This window comes from Leuresthes tenuis, unplaced genomic scaffold (assembly GCF_036924035.1).
Source record: "Leuresthes tenuis unplaced genomic scaffold, fLeuTen1.0.hap1 SCAF_8, whole genome shotgun sequence".
In the NCBI taxonomy this organism is placed as follows: domain Eukaryota; kingdom Metazoa; phylum Chordata; class Actinopteri; order Atheriniformes; family Atherinopsidae; genus Leuresthes; species Leuresthes tenuis.
The window spans coordinates 34,732,557-34,749,741 of record NW_027325362.1 but is presented as its reverse complement, the minus strand read 5'-3'; the positions used below and the strand labels follow the sequence as shown (position 1 = coordinate 34,749,741).

Sequence of the window (17,185 nt, the reverse complement as noted above, 5' to 3'; positions counted from 1 at the left end):
TTTATCCTAATTGCATCCTTGTCACCATGTTCCTCAGGTTCATCATCAACCTGAATGAACACAATGTTTTCAGATCTGTTCATTACACTTTTTGTTAAAGTGGCAGTGCATTAATCTGAATTCCTTTGATTGAGGAGTGTGTTTTGAAAATGAAAAATGTATGTTTTGTACATTTGTTGGCTGATCATAATTAAGAACATTAACACATTTGATTTTGTTTACATTCAAATACCACTGAGTTTGTGTATATACAATTTAGGGCCATCTGTTGACAAAAATTAAATATAACATCCATAAGTAAGTTTTCATTAGTGTAGGATTGTACAATATAAGAATTTTTTTACCAATGTATATCTTGGAATAAGCTATTTATGCCCAAAAATGTGCAGGTCCCTTCTCGTCTCAAAGCCTTGTTTCATCACCATTTTAATTTATTAGCCAAACAGTAGTTCTTGATTTGTGGCCACCACAGATTTTCCCACATGCTTGGAAGAGGAGGATGAGACTGCAGGTATTCAGGAAGTTGCAGTATATGCTGCTAGATGTCAATATGGACTTTAAAAGGATAATAACATCACATTTCTGTGTAGTGGCTGTCATGAGCTGTGAAAGGACTTGATTGCACTGTGGTCCACAGAGGAAGAGGTTTTGTGGGAAGGCTGTAGCTCAGGAGGCAGAGTGGTGAGATACTGAACCCCTTGTTATGTATCTTACGTTTTAGTCTCTTTAATTAAAAGCATCTGTTAAATAAGTGTAATGTAAAATAGCTTAATGTGTCCTTTTGTGCACAAGCCATGTGTGATGACAATTTTGTCAACTGCTTCATCCTGGGAGTATCCACCAGGTTTTTCTCGAGCTGACCACATTCAGCCTAAACATTTTTAACTGTAATGACTGAGTACGCTGACAGGCATTCACCTAAATCAATCTCCTATTCAACAAACCAGACTGTGTCGAAAGAGCAGAAGAAGAACACTTGTGGTTGCTGTTTTTGAGGAGACGATTTGCAGGAGACTTGCTGCAGTCCACATCTCTAAAGTGTACTGTAGGTGTTTCTGAGATCACTGCTCTGCTGACGACTGAAGGGGAAATCTGTTGATGAAAAGAGTAAAACCTGATGATGACAAACTTTGAAAGTCTCCTACATACAGCAGTTAAATTTGGGACACAGCAATTAAATAAATAAATCAAATTTACTGACCGAAAGAAACAAGGAGGATTGCATCAAATGCTCACTTCTGCATACATTAAGTGAAAGCTGTTCCAACAATTAAAATGTCATTATATGTGCTTGAATGGAAGCTATTCCCAGCTTTACTCACTTCAAGGTTGTTCACATGTCTGGCCTAATGCATGACAGAGCAACTGTGAAGTGTCCCAAAATAGAGATTCTTAATGAATAGTGCAAAATGGCTGTTCCTGGTCACTAATTTTAGTTTACTTTCAGTAAGATGAAATACATGTTTAGAATAATTATTGTAAAACTCACATTTTCTTTTCCCGAGAAGTTTTCCGCAGTCAGTTTCCTTAGATATTAATTATGTGCATCTGATTATGGCGATAGTTTTATGAGTTGTGTTTTGATGACCGTGAAATATGAACAAGCAATACCTACAACTTTCTACAAGTTTCCAGGCATAGTCCAGTTCATATGAAACAGGAGGACCCATGTGAGACTGACTGTTTTGTGCTCTGCAGCTTTCACCTTCTCCAAATGTTTAAATCAAACAATCCAGGGGCATCTTTATCCAAAGTGCCCCTGTGGTTTTGAAAAGTCCTGTATCATCTTTCTCACCACCTCATTAACTTATAATTTTACGTTTGGCAGCAGTCAGACTGAGGTCTTAAATGACAGTGTGTAGTTTCTCAGAACAGGTAAGGTGATATGGGATGAAAAGCTTTGTCTCAGGACTTTTGTCAGAAATGTTCTGGGCTGCTTTAAAACACAAGCAGTTCTGGTAAAACCAATTCTGTCAATTAATAATTTCAGGTGCTACTTAAAAGATCAGTTACCCTTCAAATGAAACTTTAGATTAGGCTGTTCTTCAATGAAAGAGCACAACATATCCAAGTTGCTCAAAACCTACATATCTGTTGCTGCTGTTATTGTAAGCTATCCACAGGCAATATAAAGAGTAGTTAGGAAATATTATATGAGCTTTTTGCTGGGCTGAGTATTAACAAACAGGTGACTTTCACTGCAGGAGTTATTTCCAGAGAGGAAAAGCAATAAATGCCATGGTGGCATGTGGTGCCAGCCATGGACTCACATCTTTTTTTAGGGAGCTAAACTGAGTATGAAGGGAAGATTGAGAAGGGGCTGCCAGCTTTTTTATGTACTAGCTGGCTATTCAACACCACTCCCTTTATAGACGTATGGAACTCGTCTTTGAAGCCAAAGCTACTGGATATAGAGCATGAAAAGTCACAGAGCCACTTTTTTTTCCAGACATGTGGAGAGGATGGGTAGTACTTTCATGACAACAGTTGGACAATAACTTTAATACATAAATATATATAAACCCAGTGTATATAATTTGAAAAGGTTATATTACCAGTGGTTTAATTGTTCTATATAACAGCGCACTCAGTGTCGATTGCATCAATATCTCAGTCCAAAGCTTCCATCTTCAATGCCAAACATTAGCAATTGATAGAGACACAAATGGATACTAAAGTAAACTGTAAGCATTGGTACGCCTCAACACTTAGCGACACACTTTGATGAATACATCTTTATATATTTACGGAAATAAATAGAGTAATTTGAATATTTAAGCTCATCTTAAAGATGTTTTGCTGATAGTGTGAAGCTCAAATATAAGATAAAATAAGATATACTTATATATACTTGAAGATATTCTGTGTTACAGCAGCAAGTATAGAGCACAGTCCCATAGAAAAATAAGAGAAGAACAAAAAAATATAGTGCCAATTCCCATCTGCTTCCCTTAGGAATGGCAATCTTTTTGTTGTTTTACAGTTTACTGTGAAACGGTTAATTGTCGCTTGGAGTCACAGGTAGATAAATTGGCTTTCTTGGTCTAACAAACATCTCCCTGTTGTTTCCCACTAAACAAAATATCAATCTGCTTTCAGATACTTAGTACCGCTTCCCCACTGGGTCCTTTGTCCAATGATACAGGAGGGCCTAGCCCCCTACCTGCTGCAGAGATTTATAGGAGTTTGACTTCGCAGTTTGTGCTTTACTGAAAGCAGCTGGTCTGATTTTTTAGCCCTTCTATAGTCAAATACTTTCATCACTGTTTTTTCTGCCATTCGTTTTTTTCAAAAAGGCTTAATTTAATATCACCATCCATAACTGTCAGTCATACTGTTGGAGAGAAAATATGACATGACACAAAGCATCTGGCCTTTGTCAGATTTTAAATTTATCTTGTGCCTTTTCAGTTGTTCTATTTAAGAATTGTTACACTTTGGGTTTTGATGGGAAATTTGGTATTTTCTTCTTCCCTAGTGGTGTTGTCAGTTCATCTTAGGTATAAATAAGGACTTGACAGACAAAAATTTCAATGCATGTTCAAAAGGCCCTGTTCACCACACTTTTTTATTATTCAGATTTTTACCAAAGATAATATAGCAGTCACCAATATCTTATAAAGTATCAATGATTTAAACAAATACAAAAGTAGAGCAGTTTTTGAAAACAATATGGATTGTCAATTTTTGTTGGGGTTTACGGATTGGCAGGATCCCAAAAGAGACAGAGGAGAACAGGTGAGTGAATCCATCTTTTTTTAATCCACTAAGAAGAAACCTGCCCCCTGTGGAGAGGAAGAAGGTCAAATTATACCAGCCGCCAAGGAATCTGAGATGTATTTTTTCCAAGATGGCTTTTTCTTTGCTGAAAAAGCATGGCTAAATCATGGTACGTATAAGGGACTAGAGTTAAATGATAAGATTTCGTGAGAGGAGTTTGGTAGTACAGGCTGAAAAGGAGGGACAACTGAATGCAAACAGGTAGAATAACAGAATTTTCATCAAATAACAACACGTCCCTTCGGACAATCTAACTCGGGATTATGCAAATAAATTCATGGGTAGCCTAAGACATGGCATGAAAGGGGAGGGAATCAATAACAGTGTGATTTCCTCTAAATGATTACCCCGATATTAATAGTTTCACTGGAGCCATGGAATGGGGGATCTCAGCTAGCGTTTTACCCATCTAATGCTTGAACTACCCAAGGTTGTTTCAGATGGACTACGGGGATGCCTGACTAATGAATAAATTGCTGGTCTATGAAGCATGCCTCAGCCACAGAATCTATGAATGCTGAAAGAGCAAGATAAGCTGTTAGATAGGGAATTGCAGCTGGAACAATTGACTGCAAAGGAGGGGGGTTATTCCCCATAGGGGGGGGGCGATATGGCAAAAATATCATATAACGATTTAAAAAAAAAATGACGATTTCGATTTTATCACAATCTTTAATTGAAAAATGAAAAACAGGCAGTGTTGCAGAAGTATTTTCAGCTGGGCAGCTGGCACCGCGGCTCAACTACTTGAAGCAGGTGTTCGAACCACCTCCTTTTCTACAGTCTTGAACGGTACCATATCTTTTGCAAGATAAAAGGTAGCTGCTTCTGTTACCTCTTTCTATCGCTTGCTTGACTTGTCATACGGAGTGCTTTTGTCAAATGCCTGTGTTAATGTTGTCTGTTTTGGTCTCACGCCGGCTGCCGCTTACGCCAGCTGCCGCTTACGCCAGCTGCCTCCGCCTGTGGTGCTGGTGCCGCCGGGCCCCTCGCTGTTTGGCTCTCAGCATACTGTTTGGGATGCTTCCTCTTCAAGTGATTGAACAGGTTTGTCGTGTTGACACCTGACGTGCGAACCGTTTCTGTGCAAACTTTGCAAATTCCATTTGCTTGCGCTTGATCAGTTGCGGAAAATCCAAACCAATTCCATATAATGGAGGTGGAATTTTTTTTAGCGACCAACTCCTCCGTTTGGCTTTCTGCCATGGCTCTCCATGCGGCTAGCGCTACACACACAGACAAGGAGGATCTGGCCAGATTGTTCTGTTAGGGTTTACGGATTGGCAGGATTCAAAAGGAAACTGAGGAGAACAGGTGAGTGAAAGGTAGGTGACTTTATTTATTAGTGATCAAATAATTAGCATAAATCCGATGGCACTGGCAATACTGGACCAAATATTCCTCCGTGAGTGGTCTGTGGTTCTGAGAGAGGAGAGGTGGGTTAGAGAAAGTCTCAATATTCTAGCAAGAATCTTGCTCCAAGGTGAGAGTACTGACTGGTGACTTATAAGACTGAACATGGAATGACTTTCCTGTGAATGTTCCATTTGGTGGTAGTGGTAAGGTGGTAGTGATAGTAGTGGCGGTGCAGAGTGGCCCTTCCTTTCCATAGTGGTTTTGAGCTGTTTGAAAGTAAATCCGTCTCCAGTCTTTTTGTAAAGTAAACAGTGAAAGTCTTAGCAACAATCCTCAAGGACTTGACATGAACATCAAAAACTTGTGAGTACTTTGCTGACAATGTTTCAGTAGAGGAGAAAAAAACGATATGGCACAGAGCAGTGAAGGGAAGACCGAAGCTTAAGCACCGGAAAAGCTCGATCAGCCACAGGTGGAGATAACGAGTGAAATCAAGCCACCAGCACCGCCACACCCAGTAGGAACAGGAAAAGCCATACATAGACACACAGAGAGAAATCCAACAAAAAAACGCAGATCCTGACACATATTTGGCCACTTACAGCCGGACACTGGGAGACCATGCTGCTGTTTTTTGCTCTGAGTGCTTTATTGAACAATTCCACAAGCTTAGAAATGTTCTTTTTACAATAGTACACCTTTATGATAATACACCTAAGCCAGTGAGATCAAATCAAATCAAGTCAATCAAAATCAACACATCTCACAAAGTTAAATGTTTAGCTATTGGTGGCAAACCAACTGATCAGCCGGCTACAGCTCCCATACAACAAATGTGCTGCATCTGGCAAGGTGAAAGAAGTCAGTCACCTTGTTCAGCAGGTGACCCACCATCAACATAACATGCACAAAAAAGTTTAATACACTCACATTTCGAAAGTTATGTTGAAACCATATTCTCTTTTTTGACACAAAGACACAAAGAACATGCTTCCTAGAACATTTCTCTGACTGGACAGGTCTTTTTTACCACCTGTGTCTTTTTTATTGTGTCAACTTTTTCATTGATTCATTGATCTTTCCAGTTAAACTTTCATATTGAATTTTTCTTTTTCGTTCCCTTCTTGGCTGTACACCTTGGAAGATGAGCTCTCGTTTCTCAATGAAACCTTCATAGCTCAACAAAGGAATTCAAATGAATTGAACTAATAGTCTAATGTATAAGTGAGTGGTGGAGATAGAGTGAGAGGTTCATGCACTCAGATGAAACTACCTGTGAAGCCAATCACTGCAGTTTATCTTCAAGACTGAGTAGATTTATGAATATACAGTGGGATACCGACAGCGGACCATATCATTAGATCAGAAATCATTTAACGCATATACTGTTCATCCAAAGTAACAGTCTCTCAACTTTTAGTAGATTTGACTGTGTTTTAATAGCTGTAGTGGGGTAGTGAATCTGTTCATTTAAATTCAGTTAAATTTTTATGGCACCAATTCACACTAGACATAATCTCAGTGTCCTTTACCAAGTAGACAAACATTTTCAACTACATACAAGCCAGATCAATCCAGTCAGCACAGTCTAACTGAGTGAAATCAAACTCAATAAGAAGTTGAAAACATTTAAAAGAACAACAAAAAAGAAATGTTTACATTGCTTCATTGACTTGTGGGAAAACAGACGAGTGACACATTTTAAGATTCTTTAAAAAGGGTACAAAACTTAATCCTCTTAATTCCTCTGAACTATGTGAAACAATGAAGTGTGAAATACAAACTGTCTCAGATGAAATATCCAGTACTTTATATTTGGAATAGTTTTAGAATTAATTCTTATATGTAATTGTATAATGAAAGCAAAAGTCCACAAGGTTTAAACACATCTGACAAGATTCATTCTTTTTTTTTTGTTAGAAAGACTCAAAACATGCTTGCAATGAAATTAGGATTCTTTAACCATTCTTACTGTCCTAATGTCTGTTCCCTCAAATGGAAACTAACTGACCCACCATTTTTTCTCCTGTTTCATCAGCTATCCCCCTGATAGATTGTCCCCAGGGCTACAAAAGAGTCAACAGTTCTCATTGTCAAGGTAAGAGCTCCAGCTTTTGTTTCTTATTCTATAAACTTCCAGAAAACTAAACTTTATTCAACAGACACCAGTCCAAAGAAATTATTTTCAGTGTTTTACTAACCAACTTTATTTTATTAACATATTTGAACATATGAAGAATTTGATGTAACAACTCAATCAGTAAAAAGGTGGGAGAGAAGCAAAGAAAGACAAAAGTTTGTAGAACACACAAGTAACAGCCTTTTTGATTATACAACTATCAGCAGATTGGATGTAAAAGCAGCATCCACTGATGGCTTTGTCTTTCTGAGCCAGGGTGAGTTATGACTCTCCACTTCATGCAAAACTTTATCAGATAATTATTGATAAGTTCCAAACAAATTAATAAAACACACATTTAAATTTCTGCTGCATTTTCATACATTTCCCAGACAAGTGAGGTTTGTAGTTTTTTTGTCTGTCTTTGCATCATATGATTCAGATGAAAACAACATTTCTGTAGGACACAAAGAAATCTAGGGAAGCAGTATCATGTTATTCAAGAGCAAAATTTCATGATCAAACAGAAGAGCCACACATAAGGCATTTCATGGCATATGACTGTCCAAGAATCCCAATTTGTGCTGTGGGAATGCACCAGTGTTTGATAGCATCGATTCTTCTATAAGAAGCCACAGAAGAGAAGCTTAGCCTTCTTCAAGCAGACTTGTTCAGCACTACAGGCCAGAACATAGGGGATATACTCCTTCCTGTTCAGTTTAAAGTGTGACATTGTACCAATACAAACAAAGACACAAAAACTTGTTTGAAATTCTAAAGAGCAAATGGTGAGGGTGGCTGTAGATTAGTGAGAACTTTCCAGAAGCTTTGAATCCAACTTAAGCGGTCATTGAGATTAGAGAGATTCAGATTCATAAACCCTAAGAGTGGTGACTTTTAATTCTCTTAGGTGCTAACATGAGTTTTTTGAATAAATGACACACTGATAACACATCTGAACAAAATGCATCTGCTGATGAAGATCTCGAGGTACAACTAAAAACCTATACCCCTTTTCCACCAATTCACACAGGTCCCAGGCACCTTAATGACATGTCTGTGAAATCATTTGGTCAAATACCTCACGGATCAAAAACAGCAGCCCTCTCTGTTCACTGTCTGTGGCACTCTGCTCTGAGGCACACACAGATAGGTTTGTGCCGACCGTGGCCGTCAAAAATAAATTTTATCCACTCCCGTCGCAGGTCCTCTGAGACTCAGGTATTATGCAGGGTCTTGTGCTGGCCACTGCAGCCAACAGCAGAGCAACTTACTTGGTTAGCTCTCAAATTCACCATACTGCTAACCGTTTTTCTTCGCTGCGATGAATGAAATATGGGCGCCTCACCTGAGCTGTGCTGTTTTATAACCTGTAGGGCGTGGTGGGTGGAGATTGGGTGTTGGCCACTGCTGGAGTTCAGATTCCGCTCCCCCTTACTAAGGGGAGCGGAATCTGAACGCATCGCCCAGAGTAGAGGGACAAGAGCACTGCAGCAAAATGGAAATGTACGCAGTTGTTGTTTTTAACACTGGGGGGGCGGGGGGGCTTAAGGAGAGACTACACAAATATATTTGTGTAGAAGAGCTGGAAAAGGGATTTTCACATAATATGTCCCCTTGAAGGCCCACTGCCATGTTATCCATGATGTCTGCCAGGTCTGTGGTTGCAAGACAGGGCTGTAAGAGAGGGCCTGCTGCCAATTCACTCAGCTGCCAGACCAGAAGGAGAGGGAGTATGTGTGTGTTTAGTCTTTGACTCTGCTACCCTTTGGACTCCATAATCCACCACATCCTTTTCGTCTCACTTCTTGTTATGAAGGTTTTCTTACAGCCCCCTTCCTTGTCTTTTATTCACAGTTCAGTAATATGTCCACTTGGACCTGTATTTTGTTTAGGAAGGACTTGTGTGCATGTGTGTTTTGTTACTTTTTTAAATGCTTTTGGGGCATTTCATTTGTATCATGGATAGTTATCTAGCTATGTGTCTATGTAACTATTTTCAAATGTTTCAATTCGTGAATGAGCACTTCAGCTTAAAAATAAGGTAAGATGGATGCTATTTATATAGTATCCATCCTGTTGTAACTTTTTTACTTTGTTTTATAAGAGATGTTATGCAAAATGAGTGTATGGCTTCTGACACAGCGTACAGTAGTATCTGGTGCACATCCCTTTTATCTCGTATCGGAGTTGTAGATTTTTGCCACAGCATAACATGGATGACCTCATGACTAAAGACCAACCAAGTAGACTGTTGTCAGTCTATTAAACCTAATGAATTAAATGCTTGAGCGCACTATAAACTGGATGTCATGGTGGGATACAGACATGAGTCACAGTCTGTGAACTCGTCCATGTGTTTTCTCACTGTAGGAATTACATTTTCTCAAAGCTGACACATATCATGTGATCATCCAAACATCAACAGAAGGCTGGGAAAGATCTATGGTGCCCATAGATGTATGTATAAATGGATTGTTCAGAGTTTTAGTTTCTGATCAAATGCTGTTGAGCAGTATTTGATACTAGATGCCTTGTGTTCCTTGCTAAAGTGCAAACGTTAAGCTAACATGTTGAACTAAGTCCACAGTCTTGAAAAACATTTTTCTTGCTTTACATAGTACAAATCTAGCTTTGTGCTCACCTGAGCATTTACTCTAAGTTTCCACTGTTGTATAGTGTAACAGATGGCTGTAGCCTCTGTCTGTAGAAAAAAATGTTCATGAGAATGCAGACAGTGAAGCTAGATATTGAAGAAGAAAAGGAGAAATGAGAAGAAAAAATGTTTGGGTGAAGTTAAGAGTGGATAACAATTTCATGAGGAATCATTATTACTTCACATTACTGTCATTTGAGCCATCTGTTTTACTTGTTCCATGAAAAGGCCAAATCCAGCTATTTCCCATTCAAACCTTCAGACTTTCAGCCCTAAGCCCATTTGTAAATACATGAAACAATGCAATCACAAATGCAAGGAAATGTTGTAGTGCATTTGTTGAGGACTATTTTAATTAGCAGATTAATCCACATTGGGTCTAGTAAAACAGTGTGTGTGTCTGTGTGTGTGTATATATACACATTTACACAATACTTGTTACTAGAATGCATTACTCTTTGTTTGGTTTATATCTCTCAGTTTGTGAACAATAGAAAATATTGCAGCTCGCTCTTTGAAGCCATGTCTATATTTGCTTGTATAAAATACCTGTGTTTTATCAGAACCAATGTTTTATCAAACACATTTCTGGAAGCCAGATTAGTACAGAATGCTTGCCACTTAAGAACACGCAAATGTTGATATAGCATTTATCCATAAATGGATTTTCCTATAGTTCAACATGCCCTTTTAAGTTGCTTAATTTTCAAAATTATTTTTTTTTTATAGATTAGCCAGGTGAGTTTAGGGTTTGTCTTTAAACAGATACATACGTTCATATACTGTGACATTTATAGATAGAGAAATAAATTAAGCACGTAAGAAATTACAAGGTACACTACACTGTGTGCACAATTTTTAGGCAAGTCATATTTTTGAGGATTATTAATATTGATAAACAACTGCAGTGCTTTTGGTCATTCCAAAATGTTAATAAACCTCAAACATTTTTGTTCAAGAAAGTAAAAGTAAGATTTTGGCTTTCCAAGGAGAATATCTATACATGAACAGTTACTGGATAACTAAGTAATTGTAAGTGTGCATAATTATTAGGCAACTAAATTAAAAACACACATTTTCTCATCTTTCTTATTTACATATAATATTCTTATTTCTTATTTACATATCTTATTTAAGTGAGAATTAAAAACAAACAACTCAAAATGTTCAAATAAACATTTCTGACATTTAAAAAAAAGAAAATCATCAAATTACCGACCTGTATCCAACTTACCATTTTTAAGTGAAAAATGAGAAAAACTGTTTTTTAACTAAGTAAATAATTTTTTAAACATGAGCAACATTTTAGAGAAGTATCAGTCTGATTTTAGGAGGAACCACAGTACTGAGACAGCCGTTGTAAAGATTTTAAATGATACCAGGTGCAACTTAGATAACCACAAACTCACAGTCCTGGTACTACTGGATCTTACCGCCGCCTTTCGACACAGTAGACCATCACATTTTATTAAACATACCGAGGAACCTGGTCGGCCTCTCCGGTACTGTTTTTAACTGGTTTGTTTCCTACCTCACAGATCGATACTTCTTTGTAAGTATGGATACATGTTCCTCACGGACCCATGAGATCAAGTATGGGGTTCCCCAGGGGTCAATTTTAGGTCCAATTCTTTTTAATCTGTACATGATTCCCCTCGGGAATGTCATCAGGAGGCACGGCATCAGCTTTCATAATTATGCTGACAATACGCAACTGTACATTGCCGTGCCTCCTGATGACACAGGGCCACTTGATGCCCTTTTTAAACTGCATTTTAGATATCAAGTCATGGATCGCAGGGAACTTCCTACAGCTCAACCAGGACAAAACTGTGGTTTTAGTCATTGGTCCTGAAGGCCAGAGAGAGAAACTCGGCACTGGCCTTTTAACCATACCACGTGTTTGATTGAAAACACACAGGGAGGTGACTTTTAGTTATTATGGCCCCTGATTGTGGAACAGCCTGCCGGAGAACCTCAGGGCCGCAGAGACTATTGATGCTTTTAAAAAGAGTTCAAGAGTCCAAGGCTTTTATTTGATTTTATTGATTTCCTTTATTCCTTTTAATCAAACTTTTTATCATATTTAATTTTTGTTCTATATAATTTTAATTACCATACTTTCCGCAGCATAAGGCGCACCTAAAAGCCTTCAATTTTCACAAAAAACGGCCGTGCGCCATATAATCCGGTGTGCACCGGATTTCAAAATCTGTCACGGACACCGCCATTTTGAATTTACCGCGGGGAGCGCCGAGCATTCATCGGAGCATTAATCCCCCTCCGCATCACTTACCGCTCTCCTTTCGCGCCGCTCACCGCCACGTTCACTTTTGCCGCGCCTCTTCGCTCTGTACATTGGAAATGAATGGCAATTGGCCACTTCCGTCGCCCGCTTTGTGTTCGGTGTGAATCCAGGCAGATCCCAGCCATTCACTCTGAATGGGGCAAAGATCGTATGGAGCTCGTATTTAGCGATTGAATCGTGTCATCATTAATGCTTTTGCCCATGTCCCAGTGAGAGCCTGTTCTTCAGTCTGAGATGGATGATGCAGACCGATGTGCAGTTTATAAGTTTATAAGTTCATAAACCACCGACAATGTTGTCCTTGACCGTCAGACCATTTCATACATACATACACTATGTGTGCTGGCAGCGATAAACCAATCAGAGAACATTTGGTAATACATACGCCTTATAATCAGGTACGCCTTATGTATGAGTTAAGTTCAGAAATGGACCCCATAATTGAGGGTGCGCTCTATAATCAGGTGAGCCTTATAGTGCGGAAAATACGGTATATGTTTTAACTCCATGTTTTAACTACACAAGCTGAAAAGCATTTTATCTAGTTTGTTCATTTTACACCTTTTTATCTTATTTTACTGTTTTAGTCTTTCAGTTTTTAGCTCCAGTGTTTCCTCATGGGGGCCTACCACGCTGGGAGCTGCTTTTGATACACTGACAGGGGTGCTGTCCTGTGGACTGCTCTGGCCCGGGTGAATGGAGGACTCTGCACCTTGGTGTGAGGCCTCTTGTTTGCCCGGGTCGGGGCTGTCTCTGTAATGTTGCTCCCTGTGGTCGTGGCCCAGGAGCCCTCACAGTGTGGTCGACCCCCAAGGGTTATTTTTTTTGTTGCCTTAGGTCTGGGTGCCCGGCCACGTCTCTGTCTGATAGGCGCAGTGGGTCTGAGCTTGTGTGTGCATGTGTACGTGCGTTTGTGTGTGTGTTTGCATGTGCGTGCATGCGTCTGTGAGTGTGTGTTTGCGTGTGTGTGCGTGAGTGTGTCTGTATGTCTCGGTGTCTCTCTGGGTATTTATGGGGTTGGGAGGGTTGGGTTGTTTTTTCATTGTTGTTTTTAGCCTCTGTGAGGCACTTTGTGTTGCTTTTTTAAATATGAAAGGTGCCATATAAATAAAGTTTGATTTGACTTAAGGTCATATGCGTGTAAACTTTACTCTTTACTTTACTTTACTGTACTTTACTTTACTCTCTGACCTGGACACCGTACTCAATGCGTCTTGCTATCTGGGTGCTGACAACGCGTTGAAGCGCTATGGACAGGAGGCTTTGGAGTGCGTCTGTGACTGGTGCGGCTGAACCACTGGAGCACATGCTGCGGGATTTCCTCCCGCTGAAGCGAGTGCTTGCGGGATAACTTCTCGTTCAGAGAGTCTTGCCGACTTCTGATCACTTCATTTGGAGAAATGTTCCCTAATTTCAAAACTTTGGCTGAAGTGATGCTTGTAATTCCAGTCTCCGGTGTGGCAGCAGATCGCTGATTCAGCCTCCAGAACAACATCAAAACAGCCATGAGCAATCGTCTGTCCGAGGAAAAAGTCCAAAACCTCATGACAATAGCCTCTGCAGCAATTCCACTGGAGACATTTGATTACGTAATTCAAGTCCATGCAGACCAGGAGGAAGGTGTGAGACTGTGTGTTCAGGCCACAGTTCAGGTGAACTGTTCATATTTTAAATGCAATTGTTTAATTTCGTTGTTCACATGTAGCTACTGGGGTCACAGTCAGTGGTTTTGTCACTGCGGAGAAAAAGTTACATGTAGGCTATACATCTGATGTGTGATGGCACGGTGTGGATTCTCTGTTCAGCTTGTTCGGACTGAAAATAGATCATGATGAGATTTTTATGATGCCGTCAGTCAAAATGACGGATAAAGAAAAAGTCTAGCTAGCACAACCTCTGGTGTAAAGTCATCTGAGCAAATACTTTTGGCAATATAGTGTATCTTGTAATATACTCCCTATGAGACACATTTCTGTGAGATTTATGCCCTCAGGGTTTTTCATGTCATTCACACAACAATCCTAATTTCCACTTGGCTGATTGAGCTTTTCAGGTCTCAACTAAAGCTGGAAAAAAGACCCAAAATCCTTGACAATTTGAAGAGGAAATTTCATGGATGTCCGGCAGTAGCAAGACGGAAGTACAAGTGGAGGATGTTCAGGCCAGGTCTTTTCTCAATGCTAAAGAGGAATGTCAGATTGCTAAAATCCTACATCGTGAAAGTACAGGAGAGAGTGTTATTGGCTCCCCTAAATAGGCAAGTAAATACCTTCCAGGACACACTAAGTTTGCTTATCATAATGTTGAAGATGCCATCATGTACCTCCTTCAGTGAGTCCACTCTGGACAAACAGGAAGCACAATACAATTCGGCCTGTGCTGTTTATACTGTTAAGAAACTCCAGAAAACATTTTTTTTTAATTTCCACCACTGGGGACGAGTATAGTATTTTTCTATTTCTATTTCTAAAACACAGGTGGATGCTTCTAAAAGTGGCTGAATTACTGATTAACTGACAAACAGACCATTTTGTGACACCGAAGGGTTGTGTGACTGACAAGGTGGTCAGCAGCACAGGAGCACCACAGGGGACTGTACTCTCACCGTTTCTCTTCACTCTGTACACCTCAGACTTTCAGTACCTCAGGGTCCTGTCATCTCCAGAAAGACTCAGATGACTCTGCTGTTGCTGGGTGTATCAGTGATGGATAAGAGGATGAGTACAGGGAGCTGGTCAATAACTTTGTGGCATGGTGTGAGAACAATAATCTCATCTTGAACATTAACAAAGAGGTGATTGTGGATTTTAGGAGGACCAGGAACAAGCCAAATACTGTTTCCATCCTTGGAGAAGAGGTTGAGGTGGCTGAGGACTACAGATACCTGAGAGTTTACATCAGGAGTGGGCAAACTTTTTGACTTGCGGGCCAGAATGGGTTCTAAAATCTGACAGAGGGGCCGGGCCAGGAGCATTTGGACACACAATGTAATTTATCAAACCTGGGGATTGAAATGTGTGAAAAACAGACACAAGAAGGTGCAGATTTAAAGAAATCAACATTTAGTGGGAAAAAAAATCAATGGAATCACTTTCAACATTCAGAACATATTATTACCCATCGAAAGAAAGGGGTCTTTAAATTGAGAGCGATGTGCGGCGTGTTAATTAAGCTACTGTACAGCTGCTGTGCGTAAATGCGCAAGTTGCTATTTTTTTCAAAACACGGTAGAGAAACTCACATTTCAGTGGGAACAGTTTTGTTGTTCTCCCTTTTTTGCCAGTGCATCAAAGTCTGGAGTTAGTTTTGTTGTGGCGATTCTCAAAATGGATCTGAGGTGTTGGTCAGTTAACCGGGATCTGTGACGGGCTTTGTGGATGTTCATGACGCTGAAAGTCTGCTCACACACGTAGGTCGAGCCAAACAACGCCAGCATCTTCTGTGGCGTCCTCCAGAGGTTTGGAAACGTGGCTTCGTTAAGTGAAGCGTAAAAGTCATTCAGTTTAAGAGATTTGAACTTCTCTTTTGAGGCGAAGTCAGACTGAAGATCGATCAGCTCCAATTGCAGCTCATGCGGTGCTGTTTCAGGGTCTTGTGACAGGAGACAGGGGACCAGCTGAAGTGATTTGTCAATTTTTTCAAAATCAGTGAACCGACGGCAGAATTCTCTGTGCATGTCGTCCAGTGATTTGCAGTATTTCTTCACGTTTCGGTGGCCTTCTGCATGGCCAGTGTGGGAAAATGAGCGAAAGATTTGTTTGACATTTGCCTGGAGAATAAAATCAGCTTGGATTTGAAGGCTCTCACATTTGTGTACATGTCGTGCACAAAGTGATCTTTCCCCTGCAGCTTAACGTTCAGCTCATTCATGTGTGACAATATGTCCACAGCAAACACAAAGTCACAAAGCCAGTCCTCATCGCTCAGTTCAGGGAATTCGTCGGATTTCCCCATTAGCTCCAAAAACGAACGAATCTCCTGTTTGAGCTCCCACACTCGTTGACACACTTTCCCCAAACTTAACCAGCGGACAGAGAGTGGTAAAGTAAGTCCTGGTGATCCGCATCGGTTTCCTCTAGGAACGTAATGAACTGACGTGATTAAGTCCCCTTGCCCGTATGAAGTTAACAAGTTCTACAACTGGATCTACAACATGATTAAGCTGCAATACAGACTTACACAGAGATTCTTGATGAATGATGCAGTGAAGATAAATAACGTCCTGGTCAGGGTTTTCTTCTTTCACTTTATCTTGGATTCTTTTCAGCAGCCCGATGTTTTTTCCAGTTAAATTTGGCGATCCATCCGTGGTGACACTGGCAAGTTTACTCCAAGGCAGCTTCATTCTCTCGATGACAGCAGACACCTGTTCATAGAAGTCCTCACCTCGCGTTTTCCCCTTCAGCGACTCCATACTCAAAAGCTCCTCCGTTATCTCAAAACTGTCATTTATCCCTCGGATAAAAATTAGGAGCTGAGCAGTGTCTTTCATGTCATTGCTTTCATCCAGTGCTAGTGAATCTAAATTAAAGGACTCTGCCTTTTTGTTTAACTCGCTGACTATATCTTCGTCAATCAGTTCCACACGGCGAGTCACTGTCCTGCGTGATAAGCTGATTTTTTCAAACTTGCCTTTGCTTTCCGGACATAAGAGATCTGCTGTCTCTACCATGCATTCTTTCAAAAATTCGCCTTCGGAAAAAGGCTTGGTAGCCTTTGCTAACTTGAATGCCAGCAAAAAACTTGCTTTGGTACTTGACTCTTGAATCGCAGTTTGTCGGTGAAAGAAATTCTGCTGAGTCTGTAAATTAGCTGCCAACCTCTGAGCAGTAGCCGCCCGTTCTTGTGTTGACTGCTTGCTAGCGTAGTTAGCATGCTTTGTGGCAAAGTGACGGCTGATATTGTACTCTTTGAAAACTGCAACCGTTTCTTGGCATATCAGACATACAGCCGTTGATCGGACTTC

General features: G+C 40.2%; 1 protein-coding gene and 1 pseudogene across 3 annotated transcripts in view; one reads left to right on the top strand and one right to left on the bottom strand.

Annotated features, from left to right (window-relative positions):
- ltbp1 (latent transforming growth factor beta binding protein 1) overlaps nt 1–17,185 on the top strand; it is a 174,550-nt gene that overhangs the window by 86,457 nt on the left and 70,908 nt on the right. For all 3 annotated transcript variants that reach the window (XM_072391566.1, XM_072391565.1, XM_072391564.1), the window contains exon 9: nt 7,175–7,234. In XM_072391566.1, coding sequence (XP_072247667.1) covers nt 7,175–7,234 — 60 coding nt within the window. The remainder of the gene's footprint in view (nt 1–7,174; nt 7,235–17,185) is intronic.
- On the bottom strand, nt 15,922–16,891 carry LOC140313316 (general transcription factor II-I repeat domain-containing protein 2-like; annotated as a pseudogene).